The following is a 15828-nucleotide window of genomic DNA, read 5'->3' as shown; positions in this document are numbered from 1 at the left end:
TTCAAAAAATGTTTGAATCAAGAAATTCATTGAAGTTGACTATTTCCTGTGATAAGTTTCAATTAACCTATCTTCCTACGAAAAGAAATGTCTTTGAAAAATTCCCTATTGAAAATACCAGCTCTAACTTTCAGCATTACTTTACTTATATTAATATCACACATGATACTACATTTTTTCCTTATTGTATGTAAGTAGGTTCTTAAGGAATTGGTTATGTTATTCTTGAATGTAATTTGGTGGACTGTACCCATTTTGATCTTTATCTGTTAGTATTTTCTTTAATTTAAGTGACATTTTTTAGTAATGATTGAAGGATTGAAGTTTTAATGTATTTGTGAGCAGTCCTGCCTTTATGATGTGATTCTTATTTTATGTTGTTGGTACCCAGAGCATTAGATGGCCATCTGTAGTTGTATTTTAGAAATGTGAAGAAATAAAATGTTTCTGTTTCTTGTTCTAATAGTACCTAGAAATGATGCTGTAATTATAAGAGTCTGTCAGCATTGCATGTGGAAATAGCTTTGGATTTGATCCAAAGTCCATTGAACTCACTGGGAGTCCTTTTGTTTATTTAGTGAACTTTGGATCAGCATTTCTAACTTACCACTTAAAATCTTAGTTCAAGATGAAACTCAGAATACATATTCTCAGCTTTCTGTTCTTCTTCCATTGTTTAATGGTAGTTTATATTGGTTCAGCTGCTAAAATAAAAATAGAATGTTTGGATGTTTTGTGCTAAAGTACACGTATGCTTTTTAAAAAAAGTTCATGTTAAAAATGAAATATTTGTAGTCTTTTAGTCCAGAATGTGAATTTATGAGAGTGAAGAGACAAAATATGTCTTATTGTGTTACAAACAATAATTGTGTCTCTAACCTTAATTTGTAATACTATAGGATCATGTAGAAATAAAGATAAATAGTTTTTATTCTTTGCAACATAAAGCAATAAAATGTGCTTATGATAATGTGACTCTTACACAATTGTTTTCAGGAGAAAAGATGATTGAGGTAATATCTTTTATTGGACCGACTTCTGTAAGTGAGAGTCAAGTTTACGCAGAGCTTGAAAGCTAGTCTCTCTCACCATGGAAGTTGCTTCAATAAAAAAATATTACACAACAGGCCACAACAATACAGCATCAAATGTTTTTATCAGAGCAGGAATTTTCCCTGCTGTCTGAATTGCCAGACAGATATTTAGCATGATATTGGAGCTCTGAACCTTCGTAACTAATAAGGCTGCAAGTCTTTCCTGGAGGACATGGATTTTGTCATTTTTCTGGGGCCACTGTGACTTCTGTAGTGGTTGGTGCAGCTCATCCTAGGAGCACTACAGCAGATGGGGTAGCCTTGGGGTGAGTCACACCAGCTGCTATTCGAGCATCCTCAGGCAGCTGACCCTTAGGACCATAGAAACACCTGTTTTAGCAACACATTTTCTTGCCTTTTGTAGACAACATAGAGTTCTGGAGGAGGTAGGGGCAAGGGAGATGGTGGTAAAAAAGGAAAAAGCACTATTTTTCACCTTGAAATATTAAAATATCTTGTTTGTAGAGAGCCGTCAACTCTCATTACACACAAGGCTGTACAACTAAATAAGCATCTTAATTTGATGCATGGTATTTTTTAAGATAGATATTTATAATACCCAAGTGGTCATAATAGCCCTCAAAGAGAAATGTTGAATTAATATAAATGCTGGAGGCCTGGTGCTTCATTTCAGTTTGTCTGGCTTGAAAATCAACAAGCAGCAATGGGATGTTTACATTGTTAGGTTTCTCTTGCTACCAGAATAATTAAAATGTAAATATTTTTATTTAAAAAAATATTAAAATCTGTACTGGAGAAAGCGCTGCACAAAAATCTGAAATTTATGGATTTTTCAGAATTCACAGATTTCTGATGTTCTAGCACTTGATTTAGTTGAATTTGTTTTCACAAGAGGAGCAAAATGTTTATATTGAATAGAAAATAGGTACATTCTGGTGTTAGCATCTTAAAAAGTATGCTTTAACTTTTTCACTATTAAGGTTCTTATAGTAAATAGTTATTGAACTTCAGAATAAATTAGTTTTCTATCAATTTCTGCTATGTTTTCAATTGAAACCTTTAAAAACATAGTACTATATTAAATAATGACTACTGTTTCTCAATTTTTACAGCGTTTTGAGCTCCAGGATTCAGAAAGTCCTTTGCTTCCCAGTAGGATTATAAAAGTGGAAAGAATACATGGAAGCAAGGCTTTACAGGCTGATGTAACTGTTCAGATTGCTGAAAAAGAAGTGAAATTCCAGGTAACAATTCACAGGTTCAAGCAGCTATAATTCTTGATTTCATATCACAAATTTGTTATGTTACTTTCTGTTGATTCTCACCTACATTTTGATGAGGAATTCAAGAATGTTAGATTATGAAAATAACTCATTCAGGTCTTAAGGTGGTGATTTTTCCAACCACATGACCTGTTTATTTAATCGATTACTAAAGTGTTAATGGAAAAGTACTTTCTCGATTCCTTATTTTGGGTTGTGCCATGGAATAGCACAACACAAAGCATATGGGGTAGCTCTTGTTGCTACCTTCTATATAGTTGTGTTTTTTTCTGAAAGAATTATGTTATTTTACTCTCTCCATATAAAAACGCTAGTAGTTTATTTCCTTGTGTTTACGACATCATATAAAATGTGCTTGGTAACATTATTCCAACACAGCATGTTGAAAGAGAAGCTTGAATAAAAGTCTATACATTAATCACATCAAATACAGTTAGGCTGTAATCTGGAATGGAGCCCCAAAGTTGGTTAGGTACTAAAATTTTAGTATCCTTCTGGCAACTCTTGCAGCAGGTTGGATACTGGATGTTTTGATCTTCCTGACCTGTGGATTTTACCAGTGATGTTGAAAGGGAAGTACTGATGCTTGGGCAGCTGAGGGCCTCCATATCATCTTCCCAGGCTTGCTCTTTGAAAGGACTCCAACTTTGCCTCAAGTGCTGATACAACAGGGGAAGGCAGAAGTCACCTGTCTAAGCTCTTACTTGATAGGTGTAGAGTTGAGGGCATCGCCTGGACAATAGGGTATTATCTGCTTGCTTCTATGGATGATTGGTGCCTAGATTTTTATAACTTGACAAGTGGACTGTAATAAGTGCACCAGGCAAAATAAAGAAAACATCCTTAAAGATAGGATGTTAGAATGTGTGCACCATGACTACTAGAATATCTGAAGACCTTCAACAGATCAACGATGTATATAAAGCTACTGTGATCAATGATGATCTGAATGACTCAATGTGAATCCCTTCAAGAAACATGGCTAGCATCAAGAACAAGCCTGTACAACATACAGCTCACTGTGCGGCCCGTGACGACTATGGGCGGCGCGGCCCCATCCAATCCGCCGGCTGGGCAGAGGAGTGGAGTGCTGCTGGAGAGGGGGAAGTACAGCAGTTCTTGCCGCCAGGCTGCCTGCATGCTGGGCACTGGACGGAAGCCTAGTGGCGCCTCCTGTGGTTGCCTGCTGAAGCCTGACGTGTGTGGTGGGGGTTTTTTTTTCTCAACAAAAATTTTTAGCCTGCGTGTTTGGTATTTTTGGGAGAGCATTTGGCAACTTTACTTGCAGCCCGCAGCTGTTTTCTTTGGAGTAATACGGCCCTCGCCGCTTTCTGGGTTGTGCAGGCCTGATCAAGAGGATCTCTCAAAAAATAAGACTACACATTTTTCTGTCAGGAGAAACATGCAGAAGAAACGTGAGAGCACAGAATGGGATTTTCTATCAAGAACTCACATCTGTGGATGATTGAATTACCTTCACATTGGGTAAGAGAGAATTTTGGCACTAAGCTTGTTCACCTCTGATGGCCCAGTCAATTTTGTGATTATGTGTGCTCCAACACTGTTCTTATCAACTGACATCAAGGACCAGGTTAATGACTAGTTGAACATCACCATCAATAAGATTCCAAAACATTAATTTGTTTTCTTGATAGGGAACTTCAATGCAAGGTTGGGAACTGATCCAGAAGCATGGCCCAACTCTCTTGGTCAATGTGGAATTCATAAGATGAATGGAAATAGTCAGAGACTGCTAGAATTTTGTTCCTATTATGACCTCTGTGTAGCAAATGCATTTTTCCAGACAAAGTTGTAACATAAAGTGTCTTTGAAATATCCTAGATCTGGCCATTGACACCAACTGGATTTTATCATCATAAAATGTAGCAACCTTAACATCATCCTCATCTGCAGTTATCTAAGTGCTGATTGTGATACAGATCACTATCTGGTATACAGCAAGGTCAGACTTAAACCAAAGAAAATATACAGATCTAAAGATAAAGGATGCCCTTATATTATCATCAGTGCTGTAATGGACCAAGACAAGTCACAGCAGTACAATAAAATATTACAACAAGTACTTACCACCAGTGATTGTGCAACAAGCGCTTAGCTGAATTGGGAGCAGTTGAAGAACACAATCTATGATGCAGCTTTATTAGCCTTTGGGAAGAAGGAAAACAAGACCAATATCGTCTATGTGTAGACACCCATCATAGAGGCCAAATGCACATCTTAAACCAACTATTAGAGGGAGCCAGATGGAAATAAACCTTACAAGCATTGAGAGTGGCCAGAGCCAAGATACAGTAAACAACAAACTGACAAAACACACAAAGATCTGTGTGCATCCTGCATGTGTTATCAGCACACTATTTTAAGGGAGTGAGACATGACCATATATTCTTGTCAGGAGAAGAAACTTAACAGCTTTCATATGCATTGCCTTCGTCGAATCTTAGGAATATTTCCCTCCAAGAAGCATGTTCATATATTCATCATTCAAATATTGTTATTTTGGTTTTTTTAAAGATTTAGATTCTGGAGCATAAGATTGCAGTCACCAGTTAAAGTTACACGGTTGGTTTACACTGTGTTGGAAATCTGCCTTCTGAGCTTAAGCCACTTTCATATAACTTGTTTATCTTTTGTTTTTTTGTAGGTCCCAGCTGGTACTAGACCTTTACAATTGTGTTCTGAATCAGACACTTTCATAAAAACTTCCAGCCATAAGCAGCTGTTGGCAGAAATGATGCAGTCACATATGGTTAAGGATATGTGCTTGATAGGTGGAAAAGTAAGAACTGTAAATTCCTTTCTTTGTGTCTTCCTTGCGAGATATTTGTAATCTAATTTCTTAATTTTTATTTTATTTTTTACTTTTTAGGGCTGTGGCAAAACAGTTGTCGCTAAAGAGTTTGCTGATATGTTAGGATACAACATAGAGCCTATTATGCTGTATCAGGTAAAGTAAATTATATACTAATGTGTATGTCTTACAAATGGACTGAAATATGGCATGTATAAGTTAAATGAAAGAAGCTAGATGGAAATTCTATGTAAGATTACATCCTTCAAAAAATCACTCATCTAAGGAAAGAATCAAAAGCAATATAATGAAGTAAAAGTAATTCTTGAGACACTTTGCATACTTGCCAGAATTCTGAGCTGTAGAGTCTCTTCCAATTTGTAAGACTATGTAGAGAAATTATTATTTAAAGTGTTATTTGCAAATCTAAGGAAGATGGCTGTGTGTAAAGGGCCCGATGCTACTTCCAGTAAAATCAGTAGTAAAGCTCCCATTGACTTCAGGCTCTTAGTACATAGGAAGAGAAAACTGCAGTGTAAGGATATTTGTTTAGTAAAGTAAATTATGATATTTCCAAGCTGCAAAACAGCTGACTCTTTGAAATGATATTAGTTAATGTAATCAAGAAAATCTTTTTTCCTTCTAATTGTTTGATGTTTTTCTCCTGGTTTTCCAGCCTTTGAATCTGAGTGATAGCATATTTTCTCCTTCCCTTTTCTTTGGGTTGTCTATAAGCTATTTGTAAAATGACATTCTCCGCCATCTATACTTTTGTGTATTCTGGAAGACAATTCCTTTCTTTTGTGAAAATAATTTACATTACTTTTTATGCTCTATATACTCCTAAGGGAATTTTGCAACATTGCTCGTGTGCTGAATTCAAGTCCCGTACAGAATTTTTTTTTCTCTGTGGAATATTCATTCTGCTGGGGAGGCTCTGTGCTTATCCCTTTTGCTCACCAGGGGTTGCTGTGGTGCCAGAACAAAGTGCAGCAGTGGATAGAAAATACAGGAAGATGGATTTTCACACTACCCTGTTGATGGAGTCTGGTCAGGAAGCATTGGTAATGAGAGGATGAGCAGTGTGAGACACATGGGGCTGCTGGGTGGGGTGTGTGTGACAGACTAGGTTCTGAAAGGCTAGTGGTGGGGGGATATACTGGGATGGGGACTGAATGGGAGTGGCAGTAGAGAGAAATGGGGCTGTGGAGGAGGGACAGGGCCGGCCTTAAGCCGATTTGGCCGATTCGGCTGATCAGGCCCATGCCTAAGGGGGCCCCGCGCCCTGAACCGGGAAGTAGGCTCCCTTGGCTCGGCTCCCCCTTACCTGCGCTGCGCACGCTGCTGGCTGCTGCTGCCGTGCGTGCTGTTTGCAGGTGGGTGGGGAGACACCCGGGCATGACATAACATCACGCCCGGGATTTTAAAACTGAAAAGTGCCAAGCCGCCGCCACCGCAGCGCACGCGGTTTGCAGTCCGGCCCCACAGAAGGCAGAAGGTAGGGGAGGGGGAGAGGGGGTGGAGGGGGATGGGCTTGGATGGGGTGGGAGAGGAAGGGGCTTGTACGGAGGGGAGGGGAGGGGGAGAGGAAGAGGCTTGTGCAGAGTGGGAGGGGGAAGAAAGGGGAGGGTAGCAAGAGAGAGGCTGGAGGAGAGACAAATGCCAGGGGGCCAAGTACAGACAATGAGGAAAAGGGCAGGAGGGGAGGTGTCAGTGGGAGGGGGGAGAGGGTGATGCGGGGAGAGGAGAGGAGAGGGGAAGGGCATTGGGGCTGGAGGAGAAGGTGCTGGGAGAAGGCTTGAAAGAAGGGGTGGGCATGAGAAAGGTGGGGATGGAGCAAGGCATGTGTGAGGGCACAGGGGCGTGAGGGGAATGGGGGCAGAGAGTGGGGAGGGGATGGGCAACGGAAAAAGGGGGCAGGGGCAGTGAGGGAAAGGGGAGGCACGAGGAGCATGCAGGGCTAAGGGAAGGTGCAAAGGTGCTTAAATATCTGCAAGTGCCAGGGAATTCTGGGCGTGAAGCAGAAGGGCAGACACCTCCAAGGAAGGGACCAGCACCAGAGGAGAGAGGCAGGTCAGGTGTGTAGAGGGAGGTGTTAGAAGAGGAGTAGCTCACATGATTAGAGTGGGGCTACTGGAGGAGTGGGCACAGGGGGCAGAGAAGGGCTGGTAGAGGGGGGCAGGTTGCAGGAGGGCTGAGGGCAGTGAGAAGGGCAGGAGTCAGGACAGCAGAGGAGGGTGAGGAGTTGGGGGCAGCAGGCACCAGGGGAGATGATGGAGCAAGGAGAGGAGACATGGCAGCAGAGAGAAAAGGTAAAAGTTTATAAAATATTTATTAATAACGTGGTATGCTGCCCACGGCCAGTTTGTTTGTGCCCCATGTTGCAGTTTGGGTTTATGTGGGGATCAACATGTGGCCAGCGAGTGGGAGCCAAAACAAAAAAGTGGTCAGTGTAACAATCTTCTGTTGATATGTGTTTTAGTAGTTAAATTCTTGGACTGTCATTGTTTATGAAAAGTGCTGTAACATGGGTAGATATTGGGGAAAATATTGCATTTTATTAATATCAGCAGAACTGACTTAAATGGGGCCTGTGTGTTGTGTAGTCTTGCCTTAATCTTTGTATTCATGCCTGTCAGTGTGAGAGAAGCTATTTGTATATATTTGATTGCATATGCAACCACACTTAAGTTGAGGACCTCAGCATGTTCTGTTAGTATCAGTGTGGCCCCTGGGCTCATCCCTGACAGGTGTCTGTCTAACCTGGTCTTAAATATCTGCAATTTAAGCCCATTGCTTCTCATCCTAACCTCAGAGGCCAAGCAGAACAATTTTTCTTCCTCCTCCTTATGATACTCTTTTAGATACATGAAAGCTGCTCTCATGTCCCTTTTCGGTCTTCTCTTTTCCAAGGTAAACAAGGCCAATTTCTTCAGCATTGCCTCGTATCTCATGTTCTCTATACTTTTCCTCATTTGTGTTGATGTTCTCTGGACTTTTCCAGTTTCTCCACATTTCCTGAAATGTGGCTCCCACAACTGGACACGATACTCCAGCTGGGGCCTAATGTAGGTGGCTCATTCCCTGCCTAGGGGACATGAGACTGGGCGGGTTAATTTCCAATCCTCCTGTTCATTCCTTTTTTAAGCCAGGAGGGCACAGTAGTTCTGATGGGGGTTGGAGAGGGGATGGAAGCCACATCCAAGATCAATGAGCCCTGGGAAGTGGGCCCATTGAAAGGAGACTGGAGCTGTGGATGCGTTGGGGGTCAGCAGTAAGGGCCTGCTTTGGGAAGCCCCCTCTTTGGAGGTGAATGAGGCAGCATTGAGACACTACCCAGAAGCAGGCGCCACAGACACTAACTTCAGATTCATGGGACGGCTCTCACAGATCTTGCACGTGCATAAGATGATAGATCTGCAGGAGAGGGGGCAGTGGCATAGTGAGGGGGCCAGAGGGGTCAGTTGCCCCTGGGAGAAAAATAATATAAAATTTAGCTAAAAATAGATGTCACATGTTTTTAAAAGGAATACCATATCTCCTGCCTTTTCTCTCTTTAGGTCCCCAGTTAAAATTTTCAAAAGCACATGAGTGACTAAAGTCATTTTTGATAATTGGACTTGGAAATCTAAGCTCAGATTTTCAAAGGTAATTAAGCTCCTAAAGAGACAGTTGCCAACTCGGATCTTCAAAAGGTTTTTCACCTTCCTCTGTAGTATGGGGTACAGATCACAGCTAAAGGATTCTCTGCATCTTGGGGTCTTCAAAGTATTTGAAGGCTTCAATATCGGAGATATAGGTGAGAGGATTATTCTAGCAGGGGTGGGTGAGATTCTGTGGCCTGCACTGTGCGGGGGGGTCAGACTAGATGATCATAATGGTCCCTTCTGACCTTGAAGTCTATGAGTCTATGATCTTTACAAACCTTTGAAATTCTGGTCATAAGTGTCCTAGTCAGTTCTGAACGCAAGATGTAGGAGCTCAGTCCTAGTTCCTTCAGGCTTTTTTTTTTTTTTTTAATTAACATTTATCTACACTAATTCCCTTCCTTTCTCTTTCATTGTCCAATAAATGCCTGGATCAAAATTATAGGTGCTTTTTGAATATGCTAACTTGAGAATGGAAAGATTTCATATTATCATGTATATTTCCTGGTAACACATCTCAAATATGAAAAACTAGGTTGATACCTGTTCATATCAGGAACTGTTGAATTCAGTTTACCATTTGCAGTATCTCATTAGGATGTTTAGTGGAGAAGATATTGTGATTTTTTTATTTATTTATACTGTGGGTAAAGCCTGGGCTCACAAGAATTCCTCCATTGTTTTACCATCAATCTGAAAACATTTGGTGTTTTTCTAAAGGCCTGGAGTCAATTGATTATGTAGTAATCTCAGCTTTCATTTAAAAAAAGTTCTCTATACTTCTGGGCCTTACAGCTAAGGAGGAAAGCTTTAAAACATGAACCCTAAATACTCAAGAAACAAAAGGCCAATAAAAATCCAACATGTTTTATTTTTAAAATATTTTATGATTTGTAGACCATTCTCATAACTTTGTGTAGGCATTCCTTGTGATTTTTGGATTGGCAATATTGCTCTTTGATTAGGGAATTTAGAGAGGTCTCTCCCATCAATTTCCCTTTCCACCCTCCTTTTTTGTCCCAGGTCATCAGACTAACTATTATCAGCCAATGGTCTGAATGAGCTTTCTACTGCCATCTGTTAATCAACTGTAGGAAAAGGCTTCAGAAGCAGACCTTATTTATATAGACATACCTACTATGCCACAGAGATCAGTAGACACACTTGCTGTGTCGAGGTGCTCAATTTTGGCTCTTTTGGGTCAAAATTCACTTAAGACTTGGAGCTGGGAGAATGAAATGTTGTAATCCATATTGTATGATTAAAAGGTAAAAGACCTGAACTTAATATGACCTGGCTTAGGGTCTACCATAACTTGAACACTAAACAGAGGATAGTGAGTCACATCTAACTGAAAGTCACAGAAGATGGAAAAAGGTTTTATTTCTGGTGGTGTAGAGTTTGTTTGGGAGTCCTCAATTATATCTGATACTTTACATCCAGTGTTTAAAGGCAGAGCTGACTAGAATCAGTTGAGAGTCCTTGTCTTGTCTCAGTGATCTCTTGAGCAAAAATCATTGATAAAATCTTGTGTAGACTGACCTTGGACTCAACATGCAGGCAATATGTGTTGAAGGGCAGTGCAAAGGAGGCAATGGCGGTGAAGTACCATATTACCTAGTGAAATCATTGGTGCTGAAATCACTAAGGACTGGAATTTGACCACAGAACTGACTCTTAACAAAGACTCCATTTTTGCTATTTAAAAAGTAAATCAATGCAACAGAAAACTGCAACGCTCTCTGGTAACTTTTTAAAAATCAAACTTTAAACTTAATTGAAAAGATTGGATAGTTTGCAATTGAAAATATTTGACCTACACTTAAGACAACTGATTTAATTTTGTGTAAAATTTTGCATCATAAAGGATGGCTTTTTTTTTTAAATGTTCAACTATATTAATATACATTTTGATCAGATCTACTTCAGATGTGATATTTGTGTGTGGGTGTGGTTTGTTGTGTGGGTGCTCTTTTTTTTTCTCAACAAAAAAAATCCTAGGTGGGGGGGGCCGTGGCAAAACTGTTCGAATTGGGCCCCGCACTTCCTAAAGCCGGCCCTGAGGAGGGAGGTGGCTGAGTGAGGGTGCAGGGACACATGGGGACCTGGAGACAAGAGTGCAGAGCCAGATGAGAGGAAGGGGGTGGTACGGGAACACTTGGGGATGGTGGGTGCAGGGAGACATGGGAATAGGGGCAGATGTGCCTGACTGAAGGGAGAAACTAGAGGTCTGCAGGCAGTCTGCATGAGGAAGAATCCCTAACAATCCCTCATCTCCCTCTCCCCCCAAAAAACCTTCCATACTATTTCCACTTATACCCAGCAACCTTCCAAGTTCATACCTGACTCCTTCCCAACAGTTAATTCCCTCTCTCTTGCTCCTTCGTTACCCCTGCCTCATCTCCCAAACCACTGTGCTGCTTCTGAATGATGCAGGAAATGCATTTCTGTATTGTAGTTTAATTAATACTCACAGTTCTGTATTAATATGCCTAGTAAGGAACCTGTTTGTCAAAAAAATTTCCTGAATCTTTTTATTTGTCTGGCAGGTATCACTTGTATTTTGAAGTAAATTGTCAAAAATCATTGAAACTGGCATGACTGTATTATGTTATTTTGACAAAATGTGCAGAACTTTGCAGAATTTTAAAATATAGTGTGAAGAATTTGTATTTTTTTTGTGTGAAGAATTTCCCCTGGAGTATTTATAGCTTTAATCTTTCTTTGTTCATATTCCATAGTCTTCTCATTCTCTTGCATATTTACTTTTCTGATGCCTAATGTATTGAATTTAAACCACTGCTACTAAATTTGTCACAGTCTTTCTTATAATACTTATATCAAATGTAACACAGAGTCTGTTGGGACTGGGACTCTCTTGTGGTGGGCTGTATAAAATACACATTCAAGGATATGGTATCTCAGAGTTTAACATCTAAGATAAGAAGTGACTTATGAAATGTAGGATGAAGGCAGGAGAGAAAGCTGCACTAAATATATACAATGTTTCTTTATAAATAGATAATGTAAGTTCGCCTGTCTCTTTCAGATCATTAGCCTAGCCACTGTCTCCTTATGCCCATCAGCTAGCATTAATTGACTGCTAACGGGTTATGTTAGAGGTGGGTCTTGGAGAGATGTAGAGAACAGTTTTGAAGATACAGAGAGCGGTTCAGGGAAGAGATGGATAAAGATAGATGTTTTTGCAAAAAGCTGACTGTGATTGGTTAGGCCACAGGGATCCCCTTGAGACTGTCACCTGAGGGGCTGAGGATACCACTGAATCCTCCTATCTGCTCTTTAGGATACTCCCATCATGCTACCCGGCTTAGACAGGTTTGGTCTCTCCTGGCAAAGGCACAGAGTTTGGGTAACAGTCGCCTGGCAAAATAATACAGACACTGAGAACAGCTCAGCTTTAGGGCTTCACACTGTCCTCAGGTGCACAGCCTCAATGGGATCAGAATCCAAGATAAATTTCTTACTCTGTATAAAGGCTTTATACAGAGAAAGCTCAAAAAGTTTGTTCTCTGTCAATGAGAGAGAGATGCATAGCTGTTGTCTCCCGTCCTGCCGGTTACAGTTATTTACCCTGGGCTTGATGATAAACAAACGTGATTTTATTAAGTATAACAAATACAATTTAAGTGGTTGCAAGTGATGACAGACAGATCAAAGTGAGTTACTAAACTAAAATTTTAAAAAATGCTAGCTGTTTTCTTTACAGGTCTTTTTTTTTGTGTATTCCCCCTATTGTGGTGGCAAGCAGCCTGTGAAGCCAGTTGAAGACAGTCATTGTTTGCTTCCCATTCCTTAAATAGAATTTCCCCAGAGTGGAAAGTCTTTGTTCCATTCTCCCCACCCTGTGGAAAAATGCAAAATTAAAGATGGATTCCAGCACTAGATGGCATGGTCACATATGTTTGTAGGACCAACCATAGTTTATGTTCACAGGAAAACCAGACAATAGATCTTGAATACTGGACCATTAAGTTCTTCAAGTACCATTCGTGACTTTAACTAGAAGATCTAGATTAATAAACAGGTTTACACTTCATATTTCTAACTTCACATACAAGAATGAAAAATGCACACTGTAAATGGGTCGCAACTCACTGCTGTGGTGCCTTCTTCTGGTCACACTGGGAATTAGCTCTGTCTTCAGTAGGGTGCCCCTGTCTGCACGGTGTATTGTCTGTCATCGCTCTGTGCTCTTTCCACCGTCTGCTCTATACCTGCGTTGCTCCCAGGACCATGGTGTCTTTCTCAGGAGACTGCTCTATTGCCCTCCTTCTGGGGGTATCATACGTTCACAGTCTTGCACCTGCTACTGTGGCCAACTTCAGCCTCAGCATAACCCTCACCTAAGGGACAAGCCACAGTTCATAAAGGCCACTCTTCAGTGTGACTAGGTGCAGTGCAAGAGGTAGAGGCAGGATTCAGGTCTGTCCACTACTCTGGGTCCCAGCTCTGGGGCACTCCAGCAGCAGCCTTGTCCTGCCCTCCTCCTCTCTCCTCTTAATGGTCTCCTGTACCCTGGGCCACTTCCCCATGACCCTTACACCCTCCTGGCCCTTGTATCAAGGTCTGTAGCCTGGCAGGTATCAGGCTGGATTCTCTGTCTCTAGATCCTCTGAGCATGCCCAGCACTACTCCCTCTAAGGTACTTCTGCTTGAGAACCAGTGCTGTGCCCTCCCTGGTCAGGGCCCAACTGCCCACTGCTTTGCTGAGCAGTGCCTTATAAACAGAGCTGCTCCAGCAAGCCACCTTCTCATTGGCTCCTAAGCCCTTCTCTGATTGGCCAGGGCTCTGTGCAGGCTCCCTCCAGCCTGCTTTAAACCCTTGTGGCCAGAGTGGGGGCAGTTGCCCCATTACACACACAAATAGAATATACGCATTCAGAGAATTAAAGGGTCTTGAATGATAGAGTTATATGTCCCATTTTGTGTAAAGCATATTTAGGTGATTCATATTCAAAAACACGTTTCCATTAAAAATGTGGGGGGCAGTATCACACTGACAAATGGATGGCTTTGTGGGTTGACTCTCAGAGGCATGGGACAGTAATGTCACTACGATTGAGCAGTGTATGACTTGAAAAGGTTTGGCTCATTTAAGGACTAGAGGGCCAGCCAGGTTGACTAGCTGCAGTAGCAATAGACCAGATCATCATGGGAACATATACTCATTTTATCTCCCAGTTGTACAGAAGAGAGGAGGGAACTATTCAGGTCCATAGCAGTACAGGAAAAGTATACTTTTATCTCAGCCAGGCAAAATAACACCCAGGTACTCTCCCCACTGGTCACATAGTTAAATACATTTTTCCTGATTTGCTGTAGTCATTATGTTATTTGCTCTTGTCTTGGGAGTCTGGGAAGGGCTTTTTCTCTCACCACCAGACTGGCCAAGACAAGCTGTGGGGAGGGTTTCACCTTCCCTGTAGCAGATTGGGGTCTTAGTTAGGCCGTACATAAAATGGAGGTTAGACTATGATGTTGTAACTTATGTCAGTGCAGGGGGATGTTTAGTGCAAGTACTTGCTGCAGTGTAAGGCCATTGCTTCTTGTCCTATCCTCAGAGATTTAAAAGAACCTTCCTCCCCCCCCCCCCCATGTACTAGAGAATTGATGTCATGTGTTTCCCCAACACACACTCCGTGGCCTTTTTGTCTCCAGGCTAAACAAACCCATTTTTTTTCAATCTTCCCTTATAAGTTGTGCTTTCTAGACCTTTATTTTTTGTTGCTCTCATCTGAACTGTCTCCAGTTTGTTTACATCTTTCTTGAAATGTGGCTCCCAGAACTGGACCCAGTACTGCATGTGAGACCATATCAGTGTGGAGTAGAGTGGAAGAATTATTTTTTGTCTTACTTATAACATTCTTGCTGATAGATCCCAGAATAACATTGGGTTTTTTTCAACCGTGTTATACTATTTACTTGTATTTAGCTTGTGATCTACTATAACCACCTTTCTGTAGTACTGCTTCCTAGATGGTCATTTCCCATTTTGGATATATCATCTTTATCTTCTTCCCTGTTATCTCCAACATTAAACAGAGTTCTAAACTTAAATTTTAGATCTTCAGCATGGAAAAGTTGACAGGAGCATATTTGGAATAATTGCAAATCCACAGTTGATATCTGTTCTGAGTGTGACAAATTATTTCCTGGTTACCATCTTTTGTCATTTTCTGTAACATAATTCTATAGGATAGAAAATGGCTGTAGGGTATTTCTCACAGTTAAGGTTTGATTTGCCTTCCCCCTACGGCCTTTTTTTCTTGTTGTCTATAAAAATAGGCTTTAAATAAAAGAATATGTAAAATATATCTTTTATTAAAAAACAACGAATAGTCTAATAGCAGCTTAAAGACTAACAAAACATGTAGATGGTATCATGAGCTTCTTTGAGAGAGATATCCCCGTGGGTGCTCCACATTATGTCTATGCCCCGCTGCCGAGCCTCAGAGAGACAAACAGTGCACATGCGCTAAATGGCGCTTCTGAGGCGACAGGCTTCAAGTTGCCTGCCTCATTAGCTGCAGCACCATCCATCAGTGATACAAGCTTGCCGATGCAGCTTGAGAGCGCGGCGCCGATCACGTTAACAGGCGCCTCAGCTGCCACCACAAAGGCGCCTGATATGACACTACTGCTCTCGGCGCCACAGCATGATTCAGCGCCTTAGCCTCTGTGCTTCCCACTACAGCACCGACAGCACCTGTTGGGCATTACACTCAACACAGAGACTAATTAATGTCATCCACTTTTAACTCACCATTTTTACAAGCTGAGCACTCTCTGCTATGTTCACATCACAGAGATCACTCTCTCAGGAAAAAATTTAATCCGAATCTGATGATGACTTCTATAGGGGTTTTTCACTAGAGAATTATCCTTACACAGCTCAGAGTATTTACTCTTCCAGATTTGGGAATACGCCTTCATATTATGGCAATCCCTCCGTACCTGCACCTGAACCTTCTCCCTACTGCCAATACTGGTACAAATGGCAGTATTGTCAC

The 15828-nt window shown here is 41.3% G+C and overlaps 1 protein-coding gene across 2 annotated transcripts in view; it reads left to right on the top strand.

Moving 5' to 3' along the window:
• The window catches only part of VWA8 (von Willebrand factor A domain containing 8), a 254315-nt gene that overhangs the window by 62831 nt on the left and 175656 nt on the right, over positions 1-15828 (top strand). For both annotated transcript variants that reach the window (XM_075918951.2, XM_075918952.2), the window contains exons 10-12: positions 2168-2299; positions 5004-5138; positions 5229-5306. In XM_075918951.2, coding sequence (XP_075775066.2) covers positions 2168-2299; positions 5004-5138; positions 5229-5306 — 345 coding nt within the window. The remainder of the gene's footprint in view (positions 1-2167; positions 2300-5003; positions 5139-5228; positions 5307-15828) is intronic.

Source organism: Pelodiscus sinensis, chromosome 1 (assembly GCF_052426305.1).
Source record: "Pelodiscus sinensis isolate ZL-2025 chromosome 1, ASM5242630v1, whole genome shotgun sequence".
NCBI classification, from domain to species: Eukaryota; Metazoa; Chordata; order Testudines; family Trionychidae; genus Pelodiscus; species Pelodiscus sinensis.
The sequence above is the reverse complement of the archived record's forward strand: the minus strand, read 5'-3'. Positions and strand labels throughout refer to the sequence as shown.